Source organism: Cygnus atratus, chromosome 1, assembly GCF_013377495.2.
Source record: "Cygnus atratus isolate AKBS03 ecotype Queensland, Australia chromosome 1, CAtr_DNAZoo_HiC_assembly, whole genome shotgun sequence".
Classification (NCBI taxonomy): domain Eukaryota; kingdom Metazoa; phylum Chordata; class Aves; order Anseriformes; family Anatidae; genus Cygnus; species Cygnus atratus.
The window spans coordinates 187,074,575-187,100,104 of record NC_066362.1 but is presented as its reverse complement, the minus strand read 5'-3'; the positions used below and the strand labels follow the sequence as shown (position 1 = coordinate 187,100,104).

At 36.2% G+C, this 25,530-nt stretch overlaps 1 protein-coding gene across 3 annotated transcripts in view; it reads left to right on the top strand.

Annotated features, from left to right (window-relative positions):
• The window catches only part of PAN3 (poly(A) specific ribonuclease subunit PAN3), an 80,472-nt gene that overhangs the window by 17,181 nt on the left and 37,761 nt on the right, over positions 1-25,530 (top strand). For all 3 annotated transcript variants that reach the window (XM_035542575.2, XM_035542574.2, XM_035542576.2), the window contains exons 4-7: positions 6,100-6,166; positions 7,885-7,955; positions 10,091-10,153; positions 18,852-19,013. In XM_035542575.2, coding sequence (XP_035398468.1) covers positions 6,100-6,166; positions 7,885-7,955; positions 10,091-10,153; positions 18,852-19,013 — 363 coding nt within the window. The remainder of the gene's footprint in view (positions 1-6,099; positions 6,167-7,884; positions 7,956-10,090; positions 10,154-18,851; positions 19,014-25,530) is intronic.

The window sequence follows — 25,530 nt, the reverse complement described above, 5'->3', positions numbered from 1 at the left end:
CCAGGCTGCACGCTGTCCCTGAAGCTGTTCTTTTCCTTTTTTTTGGCTTAGCAGCAGCCAAGAGACAGGCTGAGGTGTGGTTCAAGGAGCAGCTCGTTTCACTTGGCTTTCCCAGCAGTGAGGAGGCAGGAGCTGGCTGGCCGGGATGCCTCTAATGCTTGGCTGTTTGCTCAGGCACTCTGCGCGTACCACTCGGCGAGCTGGTATGTGTGTTCCTCTGGACCAGTCACGTTAGTACTGCCTCTTTACTAGCTCGTGGGTTGATCAAAGGTACAGGCGGTGTGGGAAGGAGTTTCAGTAGTATTATGTTGGGATCGTAAGAGGGCATGTGAATAATCTGGGAGAATGTAGAGCAGGATGAGGCAGAGGAACGAGCACCTTGATGTCAAAACTCCTAATATAATAGGATTGAGCAACCTGCTTGTAAGAGCATAAAACAGTAGAAAGTATCTTCATGTATATTGCTTTACAGAAATGTTTTTCTGTATTTAGATACGACAAGTTTTGTAACTACATGCCTTCCATTGGTCTGTGGGTTATGTAGAAAGTAAAAGCACTTTTTTTTAATTGCTGTAAAGAAAATAAAAAAGAGAAGCCGTCAGCATTAAAGTTGGCAAGGCCAAGCAATGGAGAAGAATGAGTCTTGCTTTTGCCATGCTAGTATTGGCGTACTAAGAGTTCTTGAAAAGCCTGAGAAGTAGAGATCCTCCTTGCTTCAAAGCCTTGCAGCTGAGTAAACACAAAGGCCTTTGTTCCCGTTGTTGCATCTGCCAGGAGCTGAGTAATAAAACTCTCCTTAACAGGAGCACGCAGGCTTGTTAATGTCTTCAATTTTTAACTGTTGAGAGCCTGGTGGAGCTATAGACATGCTATTTTAAATATGAAATTATGCGATTGTTTACATAATGCTTTTGGAAGAAGTCCAGTTGCTTTAGTTCAAACATCTGAGTGGGACGTGCTGTGAGTGGTGTCAAATATGCTAACCACCCAAGACAAGTTTTGGATCATTTAGAAACAAGAGCGAAAGGTATTGCCATTAGGAGGTCACAGAATGTGACAGCTAAACAATGGCTTGTTTGGTTGTGACAATCTTATTCTTTTGCAGTAGGACTTCTTTTATTGTTCAATTAACATTGTTCCAAAAATTAGAGAAATAACTGAAATATAATTCTGGTAGAAGAGTATTAAGGTAAAGAGAAGAACTTGTGACATGCTACAAAATATTTTGAGATAATATACTTAGCACAGGAATGAGTTTGAGGGAAGTTCTTGTTTTCTCAGGATTAAGTAGGGGAATGTGGAGACAGGGAATAACTGCCATCTCTTAGATATTTTGGGGAAAAGGTAGAGAAGAAAGCGAAAACTGAAACTTAATACAGGTCTTGTAATATAAAAATATTAGTTCTAATGGAATACTGCAAAGCTTTATTTATCCTCTATCTTGATGAGAATTCTGTAACTATGCTTTTTTGGTAGAGGGAGATGAAAGTGAAGTGAACTTGTAAGCACAGCTATGATTTTGGATTTTGCTACTGAATATTGAAGGGTGGAGGCAAGACTGTATACTTTTTAAAGGCTGTAATGTTTTTTACCTTCAAATTTCATTCTCTTCCTAGCAAAATATGCCAAGGAGGTATTGAAAAGTGTCTAATCCTCAAAGATTTTTAAAATAGCAACATGATATGGAAATTATTACAGTTTACTACTGCCAGTGTTGTCCTAGTCTGTGTTAAAATAATACTTTTTTTTTTATAAGACACGTTAACTTGAAACAGTTCTGAATAGGAAACTTTAGTAACCAACAGGCTATCTGATGTCTAGTAGATGAGATGATGATTGACAAAATTTTTGTTTTTGACACTGTACATTTTCATACAGCCTTTTTCTGAGAGGAGATTTGTTATTTTGATTATTCTTTCTTCAAGCACCGGGATTAAAAATTTCCAAAAGAGTTTATTCCCACTCCAGTATTGCTTGAATATTCAGGAATTAACAAAGTATTCTGAAACTTTTAATCCCTTTTTTCATGAAATTAAAGAGCCTGTATTTTGTCACTGATCGGAGCTTCAACTTTAAGCTGAAGCCTTAGGTTAAATCCTAGGACAGGAATTAATGTGACAGTTTGATTTTGTAGTAGCTTTCTTTTGAGATGTGAACAAAAACAACTTTTTAGTTGCCTTAGAGAGGTCCAGGATGTGTGCCAGGCAGCCTGGTTGAATTTTAACTACTGCTTAAAGAACCTCAATAAATCATAGCAATAGGCAGGCAAGGAATTCATATGGACCTGAGTGACATTGGTGTGGTGTTCGGTTGTGCCAAAGTTCTTTCTGTATTAGCTTCCATATGGTGAAAGTCATGATGCATTAAAATAAGTGAGAAACTTTGTGTTTGCTTGCCTTGCCTGGCAGGCTTATTAAGAATGAATAGTTCATTTTCGTCTGTTAATGGCTGCTCTTACCTTTCTGGAGCTTTCATCTTTTGAGCTAGAGGTTCTTGTGCTTGGATTCTTCTTAAAATTGAATTTGTATAAAAAATAGTTCAACGCTATTAAAAGATTGAGAAACATTATTTAGAAGACAAAACCTGTTGTCCAGAAACCAGAAATAGCAAATAGTGCTTGTTATATTTTTTATTTTTATTTTTTAAGATGTTTTCCTGTGGACTTAGTAAAAATGAGATAGAGAAATAACCCTACTGAAGACTAAATGCTTTAGAGTGTGGTGGAAGTCTTAAATATTAAAACACCTTAAAAATCCTTTGCTCACTACATGCAGGACTTTCATGACTAATGGTAAGGTAAGAAGCTTGTGCATGCGTAATAAATGTTGAACAAGATGAAAAATTCATGAAAGTGAGTGGTTAAGTGGTGTTTTTTTAACTTCATGCAAGCTGTGGCTTTCAAGCAGTTGTTAGAGCAAGAGCTGCCCAGGATCAGTAAGTTTTGTTTTTTCAGAATCGTGGCTCATGTGAAATACATTTATGCCTCAAACAAGCGTTGTCTTTGCAACAGCACATTTGATGTTTGTAGACTTAGGAAGGTCTTTGCACTGTGTTATTAGAATACTGAACAGTGTGTTCTGTTGCAATCTGTTTCCAGCGTGCACACTATATATCTTTTTATTGATTGTATCAGCACAGATTTTCATTATCGCAGTCATTTTCACATTTCAAGTCTGATTGAAAGTTTAGCTGCACTACTTGAATAGGAAAAATACTGTTGACAGAAAAGTGCTTGGTTCCCTGTTTTAGCCATAATCTTAACCATCTTCGATACCAGCCCAGATGTCAGTTGTATCTATCCCTGGTCTGACAGACCGATATGTTTTGCATTAAAATTGTTACAAATACCTGCGTGTCAGAAATAGACATTAACACTATCAATTTTTGTGCAAGTCTGGAAGATTTCCTTCACATTCCTAAACCACTTCCTCTTACAAGGATCAGTGTGGATGTATTAAATACTTAGGAAAAGATGCATAGTAGGGATACTGTTTTGTGAAAGTTTAACACCTTTCTGTTGCTTGACCAGGAAAGGAATATGATGTATGAACAGTTGAGCTACTATAATCCAGAAATTACTTATTTTTATGTATTCACTAGAAAATTTCTTACACATTAGTGTTTATATACTGGTATTTTACGGTTAGATTTCTACTTATATTTTGGAATGGAGAGAATAGGAGCAGTAATTTTACTATCAAAAGGACATACTGAATCAAGCCCGTGACCCCAGTGAGTTAGGAAACTTTGATTCAATCTCAGAACATGCTGTCTAGTACTGATCAGCCAGAGACTCGCTGTGACCACTTGGGTGCTGACCGGCTGATAATTACTTTAAGATCACTGTGCTTTTTGTACAAGACAGTATACTGCTAAAAATAATAAAATACCACAACTAACTTGTTATGTGACTACTAGAAACTGGTTGTTCTCACCAAAAAATACCAGCTACCAGACCGTGTGTAATTCTCTAGCTCTCTATGTATAATTTTTGCATTTGTCATAATAAGGAATGAAAGAAGTCTTATCTGTCTTTCAGCCTCTGGTAAACTTATCAATATTACAGAATGTTTGCAGTAGATGAGGCAGAAGCTAAACTCATCTTTTGTCTCTGTAAATACTGATTTGTTTGCTAAACACCTTGCTGAAAATAGCTAGTAATGAAAAGTTTAGAATTTGCTAGGCTATTTCCTGGACTTCAGCTGTAAGTTTGTTCTTGTGGTGGAGACAGTGGGATGAGCCTCCCTGAACTTGAGCAAAATTGTTAATATAGTGGGGTTTCACAAAATGTTACCCTGTTTTGTAGAAATCAGTAAACTGTTTCATTAGAGGCATCCTTTTTGTGGAAAGAATTACTTGTTGATCACTAGATGTTTAATGTGAGTTAGGAACATGAGACGAGTGGCATTAAAAGAGTGAAAGCATGTAACAAATAACGTTCCTCATTTAGTTCTTGAAAAAGATAGAGGTTAACACAGTATATACATATGTATATTACATGTTGTACATCTGCAAGTAATCTAGTACTGCTTCGTATAGTACTACCTACTCATACTGAATGAAGAGTTGTGTCAGAAGATCTCACAGGGCTTGCTGTAGTGAAGGAGCACAGATGCTGAAATAAAGGAGACTAGCATGTCACTTGACAATAGTATATTGATCGAGCCTGCTGTTGAGAGGATAACAAAAAGATACCTGATTAGGTACCTAATTTTGATGAAAACTTTCTTAAAGTTACTTTCCTAAAAGCACATGCTGATTTTTTTTAACAACTTGCTTTCCACGTTAATGTACATTACATAATCTACTTATTTTTCTAGATACAAGTGAAAGCTCCAGCTTCTGGTGAAGTCAGTTTGAAAGCTGTGATTTTCAGTTTTGTGCAGGATGCTGAGAAACTTTTTTTTTAAATAAAAAAGTAAACCTAATGTACTTCTCGCCACACCGGATGACACTAGTTTGCGTTGGTTCTCCTCTGTTCTGACCAAATTTACTCCACAATATTGATCCTTCTGGTCAAGGACTAGCTGAAATGGCATTAAAGTATTATGTAGTAGGCTTCTTGCCATCTGCCACTAGCATTCAGGTTGGCAGTGGAAAAATGAAAGTGTAAAGTGCAACTCCAGTGACCAGTTTTGATTCTTAGTCTGTGTCTAGACTACTGAATTAGGCATGCCTGGAAACTGTCCTAGAGACACTTGGGGCCAGCTGGCATGAAATGGCCTGTTTGTGCTGGTATACACTCACCCACGACAGCAGCTGCTGCATGCAAACTGTCTACTTGAAGGGATCTCGAAGCTTTTTGCTGTTGAATAGTGCCCAGAAATTGGCTGGGAGACTCCTAGTTGATGGGGGCCAAAAGCATGCCTAGGAAGATGTTAAAAAAAAAAAAAAAAAAAAAAAAAAAAGCACTACTCGTACTATTACTCGGTGATGGAGAGGACACTTCCTAGCGTTGCTGTGCTTTTCTTGTACTTTTCCCTCTAGCTGGGAGACTAGAGGAGTAGAGGGACACTGTCTTGTGTATCAAAGCAGTGGTAGCTCTTCGAGCAGTACTGCTTTATGTAGTCCAGCTGATTGCTAGCAGGTATCTGTGGAGGAGTACAGGAGAAGCAGGTGGGGCCGAGGAGGAATACTGAGAAGATTTCAAGTGTCCTGCTGGTTTACAAGAATTGCATGATTTTGCTGAAAGGTACTGTTCATTTTTTTTAAAAACAGACAAAAAACAATGAACTGTCAAATATACTAATTTGAATATTTTTGCTTAGAAAAGCTTCATGTGGTGATTATAGTGTATAATAAAGTGGAGAGTTATAATAATATAATAAAGGACTGGCTTACCTAATGCTGGTGATGTATAGGAAGAGAACCACAGGTTTGGCAGAACCTCCCAAACTAGAAGTAATTCATGAGGATAGTGTTTCATTTTAGTATACAGTTGGTTTTGTTTTGCATTGTTCTCATGTGAAATGCTGTATTTTACTAAACGTTTTTGTCAACTACGAACCACTCCTAAACTTTCTACATACTGTCCTCAATGCCCTCACCTAATCTTTTGTAGCTTTTATTTTATATGTACAATTGTTTTTATTTTTGCAGAGGATGACAAATAGCAGCAGCTCCCCTAGCCTTCTCAATGACAGTGCCAAGCAGTACGCAGGCCATGGTAAGCACTCTTAAAGTAATACATACAAAACTATATTTGGAAATTTAGGAGATTTTCTTTGGTAAAATTGAGACTGAAGGTAGGTTTTCTCCTCTGATCTGATTTAAGATGCAGGTGAACTTCTTGTCCACTATAATATATTATATGATTACTTCTTGTAGTCCAAAGCTGAAGTGCTACAGAACTCAAAATTTTCAGACTTCTTTTTGCTGCAGTGGGGAAAAACTAAAACAACAGCAACAAGAAAAAAAATATTACTACAAAAAATGCAGTCTATTGGTCTTGTCACTTCACATGAGATGCTAGTTTGGATATCCTCTGTAAAGCACTGATAGCTTAAGTGCTTTTGTTGCTCCATGGTGATGTCCCTTTTTATTGTGTTTTTCAAGGAGGTTACTGTGTGGAATGAATATACAGGTTTTTAATCTTGAATTCAAGGGTGTACAGTTCGTGTGAAATGTATCACATAACTGACAAATTTTAATAGATACCAAGTTTTGTCCTTTAAGCAGTACGTTTAGCTCTTACAATATTTTTCTTGTTATTGGGAACGTGTTTTTCAACCAAACAATGTCTCTAGAGTGCAGGCTTGTATATTCGCTAGATGACTGTGAAGGGTGTATTGAACTTGTATAATGTGCTTTTCAGAATTCCTTTCCAAATTATAACAGGCACTGCAGATTATTTCAGCTGTAGCTGTCAAGCCAGCTTCTTTCAAGAAGAGCACTATTCCCTTATGGTGTTTAAAATGTTTCTGTGCTGAAAATTGCTGTATTAATAATGTTCTAGAACTTCATTTGCATGTCTGAAACTATAGCTAGGCTACTTATGCTTACATTTTTTTGGTAAAGCGTGGTAGTATATACTTATAGAAAATTAATTTGAAAGCCAAGTTTGTTTTTGTTTTGCTTCCTCCTAGTTCATTTCCAGTAGGTTTTGTGCTTTTGAATAGCTAATTGTGCAGTGGGACAATGCAGTGGAGTTCTACAGTTTTAAATGCGGTCAGTTAGAGTGTGTGACAGGCCAAATAGTGATGGTGATGCATTTGAAGGAGAGAAACCAGACTGACTTTTGGAAACCACTTTAAATTCTGTTGTGTCTCTGGTCCTCCTATTTTTTTTCCCCTCCTAAGCTGTGCCTCACTTGCAGAATTAATCTGTAAAGGAGTATTGATGAATGCTAAAGAGTGTTTCATTAAAACATAACAAATTAATGCCACCTGTAAACAGTAAATTTGATAATTATATAAATTTAGTTTGGAGTTTCCTGTTTAAGTTGCATCTGTGATTGTTCAATTTTTGGTGCTTCAATTTTGGAAGGGATGCACAGGGAAAAAAAATCAATAAAAAGCTACTAGTAGAGTGTGGACTTTTGCTACATTTAGATCAGATTTAAATTTGTGCGTGACAACATCCGCGTCATTATTTGTAATGCTATGTTACGCTGAAGATGACTAATTTCAGGTAACTGGAGATGAAGGCTTTAAAATGTTGGTGGACTTTAAATAGTGTCAACAGCAATTAAATGTACTACATTTATGCTAATGAGCACTATTTCATTTATGCTGTTGCATGGAATCTAATAAATGCTGTAGTTTTCAGCAGCGTTGCTGAATGTAGTTTTGCCTGAGGGATTTTTTCCATTCAAACAAATTAAAAATTGTAAGCTTTTTTTTGTATATATGTAGGTGTATAACATGTTTTACGTTCTTTTTACAGATCCACTAACTTCACCAAATTCATCCTTATTTAATGACTTTGCTGCCCTCACCGTGTCTCAAAGGAGAAAGGTAAGCAACAACTAAATTTTAAGTGGTGTAATCGTGCATGAGTTGACAGGGAAGAAGATCTGGAACAACTTGAGGAACAACTTGAAATGCTAGGTGAAATAAGGATGATTCTTCTAGTGTTACTAGATTTATTTTAATAATTCACTGCCAATATAAATGAGATCACTTTCAATTGTGTTGCACCAGATCAGACTGTTGCTATTAAGAAATACTTCAAGCATTTGTAAATTGAAGTTGATAAGAATGCTTTGAATATGAAAATTCAGACATGGTCCATTGCATTTGAAAACAAATTATTTTTATTGCACTGAGGCTTGCAGGTGGTGCTTGCAGGTGGTTTATCTTGTGCCTTCACAGTAACAAGTTGTGAATACAAGAAGAATCATTCCTCCCATTTATTTGTCCATGCTGTCAAAGTAATTCTTTGTTTGAAATGCCTTCAGTGTGAAAGATACTCTAATAATATTATGGGGAAGTTAAGGTGTGATATTTTTTCCCATCTAATCTGTATTGAGAAATCTTATGCTGAAAACTAAAGAGCATCTTCAAACACCTTTGACCTACGCCAACTCAGGCTGTGCTGTTTTCTAATTACCCACTCAAAAGCACAGTGGCTGGAATAAGAGACAAAAGTTCGGTTACTCCAGAATTCTCATTTTTTCAAACTGGCTTTTATCAAAAAATACATTATCTTGTCCCAGCCAGTTATCAGATTTTGCTTTCACTGACTTTCATGTTTTGCTTCTTATTTGCCTCATGATCCTGAACTTTCCTGTAGTCAATAATACCTTTTCTTGAAAGCGTGCTGTATCAGCACACTTACGACTTTTCATAGAGCTTTATTTGCGTGTTGGCAATTAAGCTCTGTATCATTCCTGCAGGTGAAGATTGAGCATGAAGATAATTACCATAGTTGGTCCATTAGACTATTTTGCTTGAAATAAAATGAAGCTGTAGAATGATAACTTCCTAATATTATGCATCCAAACTAGATGGAATCTCACAATTGCCTTTTTCCTTAATGCCAGCTGTATTGTACTGGAAGTTTGATGTAAACAACTGTGTTTACCCAGTTAATGAGGACAGTAAGAAAGAAAATTCTATGCTATTTACATGTGTATGTATATTAAACCATATGCTCAAAAGAAAATGAACTGTCATACAAAAGCATACTAAAACACTGCTTCTGATACTGACTATTAATTCAAAGTTAATGAAACAGTACAAAATGGAAGCAAACCGGGTAATGTTTCAATGTAAAGCTCAAGTAACTTAAAGCTCAATTAGTAATGGAAAGTCTGTTCTGACTTGGTCTCTTTTTTTCCCCAAGAAAGAATCAGCAATTAAACCACTTACAGCAAAAATAGTATCAAGAGAGGCATTTATCTGTGAAACTGATTTACTTATTTTTTTCCTCAATTAATATTTCAGACATAACTGGCATTAATTGAAAGAGGTTTTTGTTTTGCTTCGCCTATTAGTCATTTATTGTTCATTATGGCTTCCATTTTGTGATGTATATTTGTGTAAAAGATTTTGTTAAATAATGCTAGTAAGGGGGAGGTTTTCATCTAATAAGATGGGAACTGTCTTAAAATCAAGGCATCAAGGCTCCCTCTATAGTCAGTAGAGAGAGACGAGCAGCTTGAAGGAACACTTGGCTGACATTAAGAAAAGCACAGTAGAAAAGACTAATGTCAACGAGTGGTGTAGCAGAAATGAATTTCTGCTGTGACTGACTCGATAACCAGACAATACATTGCAAATAGTCTTGGATGTCGTTTCTTAATATTTTTAGTATTTTTTTTGAGTACAATATTCAAATATAGTCATACATTTCCTCGAACTAAGTGCTTGAGTGCTGGGTATTTTAAAAACTTCTGTGACTTGCACCCTACTCCAGTAACTGAGTTTTATTTAGAGGTTGAGCAAAGTGACTTAAATGGCCAGTGTTCGATACCTGCTGTAACACAAGCTAGCTAACCTTCCAGAAGTGCACGTTTCTGGTCAATGACTCTAAAGGGAGCCTTGGTGGCTAGCTCAAGTGTAGGTGTTAACAACATCTACTATTTGAAAAAACCTTTCCATTTTCTTGCTAAGAGCCCAGGGCTAAGGTTTTGTTTGTTCTGAACTAGCTGGCAAAACCAGCATTTCCTTCGTTTATCACTGACTTGGAGGACAGATATAATACAGTCTTGGTAAGTGAATAAAGAGTAATTGTTTTGCTTTACAAATTAGAATTGATATTTTAAATATTTGGAATTAAGTTACTTGCAAGTATGTAAAAATTGGATGTTTGTGTAAAACGATGAATAGTTTCTATAAAAACTTGTAATATGTAGATGTCTTAAGATTATTAATATTGTCTCTGAATATTACTGATTGTGTTATTCTGGCAGCCCTTTAAGAGTGGGCAAGCCGTGTGAGCTTAAATATTTGATAATAAAATATTAAATAAGACTTGATCAGAATTCTTAATATCCTTGCTTTTTCAGTAGTGACTAGGCTACTGAAGTCGCTTATGATAATCTTCATGTTTAAAAACATTGGTTACAGCTTTTTAAAGAAAATTGATCAATTTTACTTCTTGTTTGAAAAGTAAATGTAGTCCTTTAACCTCGAATGTTCATATACCTTATTTTCTCTGTCTAGAAATTATTAAATTGCATTTCGATTTTAGATTCCAGGAAAGCTAAGATTACTATTTAAAGACATTTTATAGGATACTTAAAATGAAATCAAAGGAGCTAAGTATTTCTGTAGATGGAGCCTTGGTGGAGGTTCTGTCAACTGTAAACCCTGCTGGATTTACTGTCCGGTTGTTGTAACTCTACATGCAGTAAGACAAGCAACCTTAAAGTGAATTTCCTATAAGAGATTTTCAGGTAAGTATTAATTTACAATGCACAAATAGGATTTGTGAAGCATGGAACAAAAGCTAGAGTTAGACTAACCCTCTTCCCTGAGAATAATGATGTCACTCTTTTTATTTTGTTTTTCTTCAAATACGTGTTACGCTTGCTAAAAATAGGGTAGCATTCTGAATCTGAAGTTCTTGGGTGTTTTTTCCTAAATTGGCTTTGATCTTTATCTAGAAAAAAGTTCCTCTGTAAACTCGGAAATAATCTGTCTGGAAAACTCATTTGTTTGTATTCATTTTGGTGGTTCTGGTAAACAGTTCATAAAAATATGTGCAACATAACTGATGAGAATCTGATGCCAAGGGAATGACAGCTTAATGTATTTTAAAAAAGTGATGAAGCTTTTGTTTAAATTTGTTCTGAGACTGTTACCACCAATCTGGACTAAACAGTTCCACCACTATTCAATAGTCAGCCTTAAGGGTAGTGGAAAACATTGTTTAAGTTTTGTTTTATTTTTTTATACCTTCAATCCTCATGGAAACTGAACTCTTCTGAAAAGTTCCTGACAGTGGTTTAATTTTTTTTAATGTTTCAGTCACACTTAGAGGAGGGTCCTTAAAGTGAGGATTACTGTTAGTCCTCAGGTTGCAAAGAGTGAACCAATTTGCTGTAGTAAACAGAACTCCAATATAACTTTAAAGCTGTTTGTATGTGTTTTACAAAATTCTTTTTAGAACTCCTTCCACTGATTTTAGGTGACTAAAAGCCAGGACCAGTGTACTCTAACTAATTAGAATGGAAATTATGGCAGAGATTATTTGGACTGAACTTTACCGAGAACAGGATGCTGCTGTTCTTGAGGGTTTTCTGTAGAGATCTATGGCAAGTGGGACTGGACAGCAGACTTCTTTAATTCATATAATTTGATCAACAGTAATAAATAGGCAGATAACATTATTTTGAAACAAAAGACTGCCTATAAGCCTAGCCCACATAAATGCAGGCTTTTTTAATGAGGACAAGGAGAGTTTTCCTCTTGAAAGAAAATAGTAAAGCTAAGTCTAGGTCTTATAAAAAAAAAAAATATATATATATTCTCAAGATCTGAACTATTTCTAGCTTATTTTTGAGTGTCCTGTCCTCCATCTAGTTTTGTTACCTGTTGGGAACCTGTATTTTGCTCCAGCTGCCCATCACCGGCTCTGTCTTGACACCTCTGATACCTCATCTTTATAGTATTTAGTGGTGTTAACTGAAGAGCCATGCATGCTGTTTGATCTTGTTGTGTTTACCTTTAATGAAAAATGTTCCATGTTTCATGGTCCCTGGAATACCACCTCAAAAGCATGAAGCATGTTCTGAGTAGCTGAGGGGTCATTGCCAAACAACACCTCACATCACTGTGTGTTTTAAACTGCAGAATTGTGGCTGCACACACTTTATAATGCATCGGGGGGGATGGGGGGGGCTAAACTTAACTTTCAAAACCTGAAACCTTCCTCCTGGGGTTATACATCTCTATTGCAATAATAAAACGTCACAGTTGGTAAGTGATGCCAAAAGTTGTTGAAGGAAAATAGAAAAACAGATTACGCTTCTAAAGAGAACTAGTAAATATTTGCAGGTAGTATGAAGTCTTATCCTTAAAACACATTTTAGACAGAGGTATGATATCTGACCTGGTTTACAGTTTTCTTTGGAACTGTTACTTACTGGAATTGTTCATTGTTTGTGTACTGTTGCTGTCTTAGTAAATACTACATAGTATGGTATGTGTGTAACAAGAGTGATTTTTTTTATTCTCATTGAGTTTTGTGTATGGATTAGTGATTGTTCTGTAAGAAATCACATTATTTAAGCACCTTCTTTTAGAAATGCTGAACACTTTTATATTGATGAGTCACTATATTTTTGTCTCCCCTATTGTGTATTTGAAGGAAAAGAGCAGAATAAGATGGCTTCACAGCGTAGCACTTGCCATAGAACTGCATTAAAAAAGACCTCCGCTGGTTTTGTGTCTAAGTAGTTCAGATATATTGTGTGACCTACAGATGTCTAAAACTTCGAAAGCTACCATCACTCCCCATTTTTAAGTGTATTGTTTTAGTTAGCCACCTAGACCTTTGTCAGGTGACTTGAATGTGTGAGATGTTGTTGCTTATATTTACAAGCTTTTTTGATCCTTTCTATAGTAAGGTGCATGCACTCTTCAAGTAAGATTGACTAGCAGTATATTAATTGAAGGATTTCTTAAACTTGTGTGCACAGTTGTTGAAAATTCTATGCAAATACTTAAAACAGCTAGAAAAGTACACCATTTTTGAGAAATCATGCTAAATAAATAGAGTAAAAGTTGCATCAAAATCTTTAGTCCTTTTCCCTATACTTTTGGTTCTTAACTGTATCTTGGGATGGTGGTCCTCTGGTAAGTCTTCATTACATAGAGCTATCTGCTATAGTGATGGAAAAAGCCTGCTTTTCTGCCAGCTTGTTTCAATTCAGCAGGTTATAGTGATCTTTTTAGCAAAGAACTCTGCCAGTGACTGTGGTAGGTTTCAGCTCTTTGTGATTCATACCTTACCTGACCTGGCTTGGCTGCAAAATTTGAGTCCAGACTTCGATATGTCAACTTAGCTCCGAGTGTTTCAGGATTTTCATGTCTTCAACTTCCATGCTCCTGAAATACTTTTTTGTATTCATACCTGAAAAGTTTTCTTTAGCTATAAGATGTAATGCCTGATCTGTTGGAGCTTTCACTCAAATTTGGTTGAACCAAGATTTTTGTTGTAATGATTAAATATGTTATGGGGTTAAAGCTATTTCCATGCCACATGGGACATTTTAGCTTTCTTTGAGCAGAAGAATATTTTTTTGCTGTCTCTGTATGACACTTTTCAACTAGTGAAATTTTATTTCCAGAGAAAACCAAGGTTTTATGAACAATAAAAAAAAAAAAGGGTACATGGAATTTCAATGTATAACATTATAAACAGTAAAATTGTAAATATATTAACATTGTAAATGTTGGTATACTTTCTCTTTTTTCTTAAACAAACAACAAACACTTTTTTTTAAACTTTTAGACCAAAGGTTAGGCTACTATTCCACTTTCTGTGGATTTTCAAAGTCAGACAGGTTCCGAAGGTTCCAACATTCGGAAGCTGGGATAAACAAGTGTTGGCTGCCTGTGTACCAAAGAGAGGTTGCAATGAAATAGGAAGTGAAGAGAGTACTTTGGTTAGCCAAATCCTAAACCATGTAAGGGGTTTGTAGCAATGTTAGCTGCAAGGCTTAAAAAGTAATGACAAGACAGCTGCCTTTTTTCATATTACCAGCTTGCAAATCTGTGAGGGTATTCCTAGTGACCCCACCTAGTGTTAAGGTGTAATACTTTGTGAATCCATTTATGCAGCTGTACTTGCAATTAATGCTACTCAGCTGATTGTGCCTGTATATGGATTCTGGCTCTGACTTGTTCTTTCCCCCACAGCCATGTTGAAGTTCATATAGATAGCTGGTTGTTTCACTGTCTTATTCCAGCTGATCTGCTATGGCTGTTGGGTGAAACTACCTCTGATAGCTGCTTGAAGGAAGGAAGGATGGAGCAGAGTTCTGATTTAACAGGAGTCATTTGCAAACTCTGCCAGGGGAGTTCTTGGCTCATAGTCAGCCTTTAGGTTTTAAGAAAGAAAATAAAAATGTTGGCTCAGTAGAGTAGCACAGTAGCTGAGCATTTAATCTTTTTCTAATGGTCTACTTGATAATAACTTCTGTTTAAAAAAAAAAAAAAAAAAAAAAAAAACAAACTGAAATCCTACAAGGCAAGTCAACATTTGAAACTAAAAGCACATTTCTTAATTTTGTAGCAGTGCAAGGAAAATAAAATATAGTATACCCAGTTTTTCCTGTCTGACGATATAATACTAGTGTATGTTTGTACATGATACAATCAACTCACTGTACAAGAGATGAATCCTAGTTAATGCTACTATGGTATCTTTTTTGCTATGGTAATTTAAGGTAATGCTACTTAAGTTAGCCTGTGATAGAGAACCATGAAGTATTTGCTTCAGTATATGCACGTAGACAGCCTTAGATTATTACGTAGACAGCCTTAGATTATTACGTAGACAGCCTTAGATTATTATTAGAGCTCAGATTATTCGCAGTATTTTTAAAACACTATGGCCTGCTCATGTGTTTGTATGCTAAATTTTGTTGTGCATATTTTGGTATAGAAACTGTATTGAAAATCTAAAAACTCAAAGCCCGTCAGAGGGTAAGGACATTTTAAGGAGCAGAAATACAGTTTGGGGCATGGCTGATCCAACTACAGATCTTCAGTGGAACAAAACTTTGGAATAGTCTGTTTTGGTTTTCTGCCTTATCCAGACTTAAATATTACATGGAGGTTATTAGACAGGAGGAGTCTTTATGGTTTGAATCTTCATGAACCTTTTTTTTTTAGTTTTTATTTTTCCCTCTAGGATAGCCTTATAACATCGGTGTGTCCAGCCCCTGAACTGGAAAGATGAAGTGGGGCATTGCCTAATATATGTTAGTTGCATTTTCTTGTCTATGAAACAGAAACTAGGGACGAGGCATAACCTTGTTACAGCAGATAGTAGGAAGAAAATAGACTTGCTAAACATGTTCCCAAGCTTCCTTTTGAATGAATGGGAGGCAAGTAATTAAGCTGACTTGAGGAAAATTTTCTAGCGTGGGCTAATTAAGTTACTCATCTGTAGTAGTATTCTGATGTGAAGATGCTACTCAGGTCCTTATTGTTTTTAGAGTGGATTTCTTGTTTAAGCGTAATGTTTCTGAGACTTTGGGGGTTGATCTTTCCTAATATAACACTTTCCCTCTAATCATGCCAACCAATAGCTTCCTACCATTAATTGCTGGCAGAAGCTTGGTTTCACAGGGCAAGGGTCATAATTACTAGCTATGGTTGAAAATGCTTACCCTTCTCACCCTGGGGAGCCAAGCTGTTGCTAGCAATTAAACGTAGTTAGCTGTTCCCTGCTTCATGTAAACATTTGCAACCAGTAATTACTATTGCTTCTTACTTCTTTGCCCTGGAGGAACTCAACTGTTCCAGTAATGCCTTGTAGTAATTTGGCTTTGTTTTTTTTCCCTCTTACACTATAATAATTAATATGAAATCTAACCTTATTTTTAATTTTAAAATTGGTATTTTTGACCTTTCACAACTCATTTGGAACATGTAAACATCTTGGGAGTTGAAACCTCGTTTGAGAAATACTTCCTTAGGAATTATGAAGCATTTAAATGCTTTAGCCACTTCCCTGAAAAAAAAATCAGTGTGCTGAAGGATCCCTTCATCTATATGGTTGAGCGGGGTTTTTGTACCTTATAGAAAAATGTTATGGAAGGCAAACACGCAATTGCTTTTGTAACCATCCAAAAGAGTTGACCCATGCCAAGAAATTGGGTTTGTCTAGATGATCATGTCTCCTTTTCTTAGGTAGACACCTCAGTTCAGAAATGAACAGTAGATGCTGAGTTCTTGCTCTTTTTCCAGGGTGCAATCTGCTGTCTCTGCTTTATTTGCTGCTCTATGTTGGAGGCAGGAGTGTAGGAAACTTGATAATCTTTTTCAAACTGCTCGGTCTGTTTTGTTCTTTCCTTTCTATAGAACCTCTCCTCTTGGCAGATACTTTGTTTTCTAGTCTCATGTAAACTCTGATTGGATTTTTGATTCAGATGCAATTTTGCTCATTGAAAATCAGTGTAATTTAGAATGGTTTAAATGCGAATAAACTTTTTTTTCCCCCTAAATGTTAATGTTGTATTGTTTTAACAATGGAATGCTGGCCTTGTAATCTGGTGATGTTTTGTAATAGGTAATAAAAGTAAAATTTTAATTTTGTCTTGCCCACTCACCCTTTGGCTTTTTAGTTTGACTTTTTTTTTTTCAGTAAGACTGAATTACTGGTGTAAGAGCTTATATTTGCTCAAAGTTGATTTATGGCATAGAATTAACCACTGTTTCTGCCAGCCCCCTAACATGGTCCCTCAAAGCCTAAAATAGTTCTGTTTTGTTGCCTGGAACCTGAATCCCATTGAAAAGGAAATAGTCTTCCTCCACAAAAGCTCCACTCCTCTTTTGTTTTGGCTCTCCTTTTTCAAATATTTATATATCACCTTTTGTTATGAAGTATTCAAAACCCCTTTATGAATCGAAATACAACTGAACGCTGGATTGTAGTCCCATAGCCTGAGGCAGACGGTGCCCTGCGCTTGGAAGAACATTGGAAGAGAGTTGAGGAAGATGCCAAGTGAACTGCAGTAGATATCTTCATGATGCTATTATTTCCAATAGCCAAGCTAAGAAAATAGCATACTATATTCAAACCTTGCCCTTAACTTCACCATAATTTATATATCTGGTTTCTCAGACCTTACAGCTTTGCCGTTTATGATAGTAGTAGTTTAAGATGGGAAGTCGTCCAACAGTAGAGTGGTTCTTCCCATAAACAACCTGTATTTAGCTCTACTGTGATTGGTGTGCATTGGAGTTACAGGAGGACTATGTACCTATCCATCATAGTTTACCAAATTTCTAATTGTAACTAAAATTCAGCCTTGTCGATTGTTATGAAAGTCAGTTAACTTCATCTTCATGCAGTTTCTTGCCTTTGTAGTTCATATTCAGTGTTGGGTTTCTTGCTCTTTTACAGGCAAATGAGCTACTAGTGACTTGTTTCAATGTTATTTTTTCCAAAACTTTCAGACTAAAAGACTTCAGGGAACTAGATCAGGGAATTTGTTTAGGTTATGACTTTGCAGCCAGTTTATTATAGTTTCGACATCTATTTTACCATTTGTTTGTGTATGGGTGGGAAATCTCCAATTATATTGTCACCTTGTTTATTGAGGAACAGTTTTTAAAATGCATATCAAGGTACATCTTGCTAAGATTTCTTACCAGAAGAAGCAAATAACTGAATACAGGTAAGTTAAACTTTGATTAATAAAAAGTAGTCTATGTCCAGATGGTGATAGTTATGCTTGCACATCAAAAAAAAAAAAAAAAAAGGCAAAAGAAAAACACACAAGCCCCTAGGTTTTGCTGTAATTGGTATAAAAAAGATCTTGGTCTAAATGAACTTGCATGCTGAAATATTTCTTGTGGTTGTATTTACTATCTGGGAAAGTACATGTTGGTTTGAAAGCATAGAGCAATTTGGAGAACTTCTGAACCTCACCTGCGTGAAAGTCTTCAATGTTTTTTTTCCAGTGTCTTTTTTAATTTAATGTTCATATCATGCTTTTTAAACAGTTTTATTTGTAGAGATCATTACCAATGTAATAGAAATTTAACTCCTGTCGAGGCTTAAACATCTCCTGCATGTTTACTACTTAAAGCATGTTTTATTTTCTCAAGTTTAAGTTGGTTTCCTATGCATTTGTCATGGTAATTTGTTTCTCTTCACTTAAGACAGTACATGAAGTTACTCTTTTGAATATTAACTTGAGCAGAAATGTTTTTGTTGAGTTGTTCTATAATTGGCTACTCAGTTTTACCTGTTATTTAAAAGAAAAAATAAAAAGACTTAAAATCTTCAAGAGATGAGTCTTGGGAAATCTGAACTTAAAAAGAAGCACATAAAAATCAATGTTGGTTTCTTCAGTAAAAATCTTAAGGGAAGTGTTAGAGTTCAGTATTATGATGTGGTTGAAGGTATCTGTCAGAGAAATGTGGATTTTTTTTAAAACTAATTTTTACTGAATTCCTGAAAATACGTACTCGTATTTCAGTGGCTGACTTGTGATGGAAAATTTTGCTTACAAATAATTAGCAGTCCCTGAAGTTTTTTTGAAAAACATTGTTTATTACAACTAAATAATAATGATTGAAAGGAAACAGTCTCAGATAAATTTTACTTGCAAATTGTTTCCTATTCCACCAATCCAGAAATGAAATCAGTGTAACACCTATCGTAGTGTAGCTTTAGATGAGGGTTGTTAGGAGTGGCCTGGTTTCTCTCCTTCTTTTTCGTAGCCCAGGAAGTATCGACTGGGGATGCTGGATGAGAGGATAGTTCCGGTGGGATCAAAAGCAAGAAAATCAAAGAACCCTATCGGCTGTCTGGCTGACAGGTGTAAAACAGGAGAACCCATCAATATGGTTTGGTGGAACAGAGTCACAGAAAACAATTTACAGGTAAAATTATTTTTTACTAGTCACTTTTTCAGTATTTTTGGATGCTTGATTTTAAATTCTAGAGAATGTTAGCAGGGGTTACTCCAAATATGCTTTGAGATAGGATAAAATATCTTGCAAAACAGGCATAGTGGCCCCCCGAGGAGAATGACTCAGATGTTTTATTCTCTTTACTCACCCCTATGTCATGTACTCTGTTTGATTGTTATATTCTATGGAGGAGAAGCAAAAACAATCATTGAGTGTGTTTTAAAAGCAAGCAAACGTTCTTGTATTTTAATTTTCATGTGAGCAAAGTTTTTACTGTGAAAATTAGTAACCTTTGTTAAAATAATTGACAAAATGCAAAAAAAAAAAAAAATAAAATCCTGCAGTGCGGAATGTAACCACTATGAACAGAAAGTATAAGTTCTTAAGTTTCATGTTAGGATAGCTTACATTTCTCAACTTGTGCTGAAAACTTTTGTGTTACTTTCTTTATTCCTGACTTTGTCTCTTCAAGAGCTGGATTTGAGCATATCTGATTCTGAAGTAGCAGGCTCTCCTTAGCATGATAATGGAGGATGATTCTTGTCTGGGAAGAATCTGCTTGATGTCAGGGTTTAGAAAGGGTTTAGATGAAAATTATTGTAGTTGTCATAACTACAACGCTGCTGCTATTACTATTTTGCATGTAAGTGGTGCTTTTGATTCTTCAGAGAAAGAACTTAAGTTCTTCAAAGACTTCAGTCTTTGCGAGGATTTTCTTTTTTGTGTTTAAGTGATAGAAATGGGTAAATCAACAATAGACTTGCTTATAGCTAGAGTCTGTGGCCTCTTAAATTTCTTTAGTGTCGCTGAACTTTCAACATGACAGAAGGGCAAACATGAAGCGGATATTAGAGCCCTGCAATACCAATACTAGTTTTGCTTTACTTAATGTTTGGACATCTTTACATTGCTGAAATTAGGAGTCATGGGCAGCATGTTGCATGCAAAGTGATAATATTGCATAGTTGCTTGGGCGTAAGTCTTGCATCTTTTGCTGATGGCGAATCAGAGAAGCCACTAGCAGAAAAAGACGAAGTCTTAAGGAAACATCAGTAGACGGACCAGGCAAGGTTGCAGAAGAGTGGTTGGAGCCAGCGAAGCACTGCTTTTCTCAAGTGAGAGAAGATTGACAGATTGAATTAACCATGTTTATCTAATGGGGAGTGCAAACACTAATTAGCAGGCAGTTGCTCTGAAAAGAGAAAAATCAGTTTTTGAATTTCAAGTGGGCTTTTAAGGAGCAGGAAAAGCCCCCTTTTTTTCTCCATTGTTTTCTCTTGTTGTTCTGTGTAATGTCAAGGTTTGTCATCGATCTATTCTGCATAACAATAAAGTGGAACTACTTTGTTTTTTTCTGGAGGCTGGAGAACCAGTAGTCAGAGATTGGGAGCTTCTGGCCAGGAACAGTTGTCTTCGGTATCTGCGTCCTACAAAGCTCAAAGTCCCTAAGCTTTCTTTGGTTAGTGGCATTGGTGCAATTCCAAGCTCCCTTATTGTGCAAGTCCCTACTATATAAATGAGTTAATCTATGTACAATATAGAATTTTGTATTATAAAGTGCAATTACGTAGTTTACCATGGAGGTGTGGGACTTGAAAATGTATATGCATATCTGGTAGAAATAAGAAGAGAAGGAAGTTCCAGCCATAGGAAATAGTTCGAGAAGACAGGGAAGGGATAGCACAGTAATAGTGGAGTTTGACAAGAGTGAATGGAGAAGGGTATGAAAACAGGCTATATCCTCATGAGAATGAGGATATATAAAGCTCTGCATAGATAAGAGACTGAATTTTGTCTTGACATTACTCAGATCCTTGCAACTCTTTGTATTCATGTGAACAGTTTTGAAGTCACTGCTAAAACAAAGCTCAAGAACTTTAAAAATTGGAAATGTTGATTGTAAAAGTACAAAAGATGGCTGTGGTTATTAGAGGAGCTTGCTACATGAAACTACATTTAAAAAAAGTAGTTTCATATTGAGATTTCAGATCGACTTTTTTTTTCTACTTTTGGACATGAATCCACAGATAGCATAGGTCTCCGGTATTTTGGAAGACAGGCTGTTTTTTGCAGATGCGAATGTAGGTAATGCAAACTAAATCCAGGCTGATGATGAGTGCTAAGCAATGATAAGTAGACAGGTTAAATTGTGATAAAGGCACATCTGTTTGAGGGCATCTTTTTTCATTTGTTTGAAGATGAGAAGCAGACATACGTCTCAGAATTGCTGAAAGCTTCTAGTGCTGTGCAAATGTTGAAGCTCTTGTGCCTATTTGGACATCCCCTCTTCCAAATGTGTGATTTAAGGTGTGGAAAGACCCTATTTCATGGTGCAGTGTTAACTGCTATTTTGAAAGGTGTAAAGATTTTTATCAGAAAAATGGCTGTTCTACACAACAAGGCAGTTTGCAAGATGCATTGTAAAATGTTATAGTTGTGTGCATTGCTATGGATTTATAATCCAAACCTACTTATTTTAGTCACGTAAGCATGACCCAGTCCTTGAAACTGGAGTCCACACAGTGGACACACAGCATTCAAGGTTGTGCCATAAAAAGCAGAAGCACAAAGCCAAGTTTATTCTTCAGTGTTATGTCCTGCCCTGTGTTAGGAAATGTTCTGTGTTACTACCGTGCCATGGGATACGTATTATAATATCAAAGTATATATAGGATAGTAGGAATGGGTATGATTTTTTTGTTATATGGATCAGTTTATAAGCACAATGAACAGCAATTTTTTTTGGCTTCTTGAATTAAAAAGTAAAATCTTAGAAATGATTTTTCTTCAAATATTTGCCATCAGAAACATGGACTTAAACTTTATAGTTTTAACAATACTTTGAAGTATTTTGCTAACAAAAAGTGGAGCAAATAACTTTTGTCTGCGCTTAAGCTAAGACATTTTAGTGTGTTTAAATGAAACTCTCTCTAATTTTTCTGAAAGAGCAATGTCGGAATATAGCTAGTAATGCTGGTGAAATGAAATTTACTGTAGAACCACAGAATGGTTTGGGTTGGAAGGGACCTTAAAGCCCACCCAGTTCCAACCCCCTGCCATGGGCAGGGACACCTCCCACTAGACCAGGTTGCTCAAAGCCCCATCCAGCCTGGCCTTGAACTTCTAGAGCTTATTGTGTGGGTAATGTAATGACTTGTGACAGCAACTACAATAAGGAAGCATGTTGCACAAATTCAGTAGTGGGAGGGAAGGAGATTTGTGTTGGAGTCCTTGGTAACCTCCAGTGTCTGATGGGCTGCTCTGACATCCCAGAATGTGTCCTTCTCTGATGTCACAGTCATCAAGGAATCCTTCTGGAGACGGAGGGATTGCCACGATGCTCTCTATGTAAAGTGAAGCTCCTTCTATGGCATATCTATCCATTTTAAAAACAAACAAAAAAAAAACAAAAGCTCTTGCATGTTTTTGAATTAATAAGACATTCTGAAAGCTATGCCAAATAGTAGACTGGCAGAGAACTGCCCTGCTCGTAGCTTGGGTACAGTTTAGTGGTGGCTTTCTGTAACCATTACAGGACTATGCAATTCGGGATGTCAGAACAGATCAGCATGAATTTGGAGGTGAAGGACAACATAAAAAGAGGACAAAAAGGCTTGTTTCCAGTTTTTAGTATGGTAAGTACATTAGCACGTTCTTCTGAAATAAAAATGAAATTTGCCTACTTTTTGCTTTAGGTAGCTGGCCTTTGGTAGTGTGTAACCGGAAATAACCGAGTAGTGTTACAGCCACAGAAATGGAGGCTGCGGCTCTGCCACTGCTGTACAGCTCTGTTGTGAGGCATTCAACTGGAAATGAGAGAGAAGGGCAGTTTCCAGTACTTCTGTGCGCTCCCTGCATGACCTTTAAAAGGCTGCATAGTCTTTGTCTTGGTTTCCTCCCCCGTTACAGGGTACCTCTGTACTTCAAGGCAATTTGCAGATTAATTTGTGAATTCATGTACTAGAGACTTAGGAGTTTATCATTGACGTATGCATAGAAGAACTGCATTGAAATTTGTTGATGAAATGGGAATTGTCATCTTCTAGACTACAGAAAACTTCATGTATACAACTGCAACATACAGTGAAGGTGCATGCTGCTGTGCAGTTCTGTCAGCAATGGCACGCAGCTGAGATACCTGATCCTCTACCCTCAGCTTTCAGTGCCGTCTTTATTTTTACTTTCAATTTCCTATAAGGAATCTTGAATTTTTGTTCTGTAATACTGACAGAAAGTCTGTTTCTTTCCCCCACCACCATATTTCAGTCGTCTTAAGTGTTTAAAACATATTAGCCACCAGACAGATTAAACTCTGTGCTGGATGGTGATGCAAATTAATTATTTTATAGTCTTTCCCACCTTACTCCTCTTGTGGTTCCATCTTTACTAATTGCATCATGACTAAATTCAGACTTAATTTGGACTTTTTGTAAGTGTTTTATAACATTTTGTGCTCTCTTGCATACTGAAGTATAGAACTTTTTTATACGGAGTTGGATGGCCTCCATTTTGTGGTCTCTTTGGAAGTTTCTTCACAAAACTGACTAAAAGGAGGCTCTTATCTTTTTGAAAGAGCATAGACATAAATCTGAAAGTAGTACGTTTTTGGTGAAATTTTCTCACAGAATCATTCTGGTAAGAACGTGTGATGCAGGTATTAATTCAGATAATGCCTGTGGAAGATATGTTCCCGCTTTAGTTTGACAATATTTTTATAAATTTATTAGATAAGCAGGATGAGATTTAAACTGGCCAGGCTGAAAGAAAAAATGAATGCTGGCAACTTTAGTGGACATATGAGTTGGTAGTTACTTTATTTTGGTAGTTTTTAGAAAAATTGAACATAGCTAACAGAGCTGTACTTGTTTCTCTTTTATCTCTTTTATAGAAATGTATTAATTGGTGTTAGTTTTGAAATCAATTTGTATGTGCCTCTCTATAGGACACTTGAAACTGGAAGATATGGTCTGTTGCATAGTGCAAACAGTGCTAGCTGCTTTTTTTGTTTGGTTTTCAGGAAGTGCATTCCCTTTTGTTTTTAATGTCACCTTATTACTTAATTCATTACATGATCTCTAAGTTTTTCTTCCATCTGCTTTCTTTTAATTACTCTCAGTATTTAAGTCATCAATACCCATTTTCTCCTTTTTATTTATTTACTTATTTTTTAACCAATCCTGGTTTACTCAGACTTTTAAGTTTTAAGCCCAGTCTAGTGTGAAGAAGCTACCTTAAGATCGGGAAATAATGACTAAGTTGAATCTGTCATAACTGGGCACTTATTCCAGATATGAGGAATCTATAGATGTGTTTGAATCTATAGCTCTGTTTGTTGGAAACAAAGTGCAGAAAAAGTGGCTTAGTTCAGGTGAAAACTTGTATGCTTCTGGAAATGTAAGAAATGCAGCTTCAAATACATATAACATGTATTTAAACATGGCCTGGGGCTTAAGCTTCAAATCTTCTGACAAAGTATTAACTATTTTTCATCACAAATTCTTAAAATTTTGTTGTATTAGCTTGATAAGTTTGGTTTGGATGGTGACTCTGAAGCTCAGATATTTTTTCTGCACCTAGAAAACAGCTTGAATGTGGAAAGTTCTTTTATTTAAGTTTGGTTCCAGTTGTAATTTTTTGAGCAATGAGGAAAGTCTTGGGTTACAACTTCATGTTTGTAACCTCAGAAGTAAAACAGGCCTTTATACTGAAGGTTGTAGCTTCACAATTCAAACCTGTTTTCAGTGAGAGCATTTTATATAAGTAGTTGTATAGGAACATCTCAGCATTATTAGGCTTTGATTCTTACCCTAAATTGTGACACCTAAACGTTGAATGAAAACTGAATTTCCATCAGGCTTTTGGGCCACTCTGTTTAATTCTACAGCATAATCTGGCCTGCTCTAGCAGATTCCTAGGTTTCCCTTCCACTTGGATAAACTAAACCATCTACCAGTTAAAGTAGAGTTCTCAAGTAGTTTCATTGTAAAATGATGAATATGTAAGTAACTGTTTTAGAGACCAAAACTGCAAGTGTCTATGAGCACTTGTTGAATGCATTTAAAACAAAGAAGTCTCATTCTGTAGGCACCAATTGAATAAATTGGTGAAAGTAATAAAAGTTTAACCAGAATGGTGTGGATGGGACTTTAGGAACTCTCTAAGTTGCTCTTTTCAAGGCTGAGGATATCTTCTAGAAGGTGTCTTCTCTCCATTTACATATTCTGAATTTTTTCCCATCTCCTGTCTTTGTTGCCTAGTTGACAAGATTTTTAGATGTGGTAGATCTGTGGATGTGCCAGGGCTAGTCTTAACAGCAAATAAATAAATAAACAATCTTGAGTTTCAAAGTTGTTTGAAATGCCTTTTTAGTAAGGTGCTACAAATTCTGTCCCTTGCTGTCCCAGTTGTTTTGTCTGATGAATTTTCAGCTGTCGCTACCTGGACAAATTCTACTCAGCTCTCTACCACTTCTGTCAACTCCAGTGCA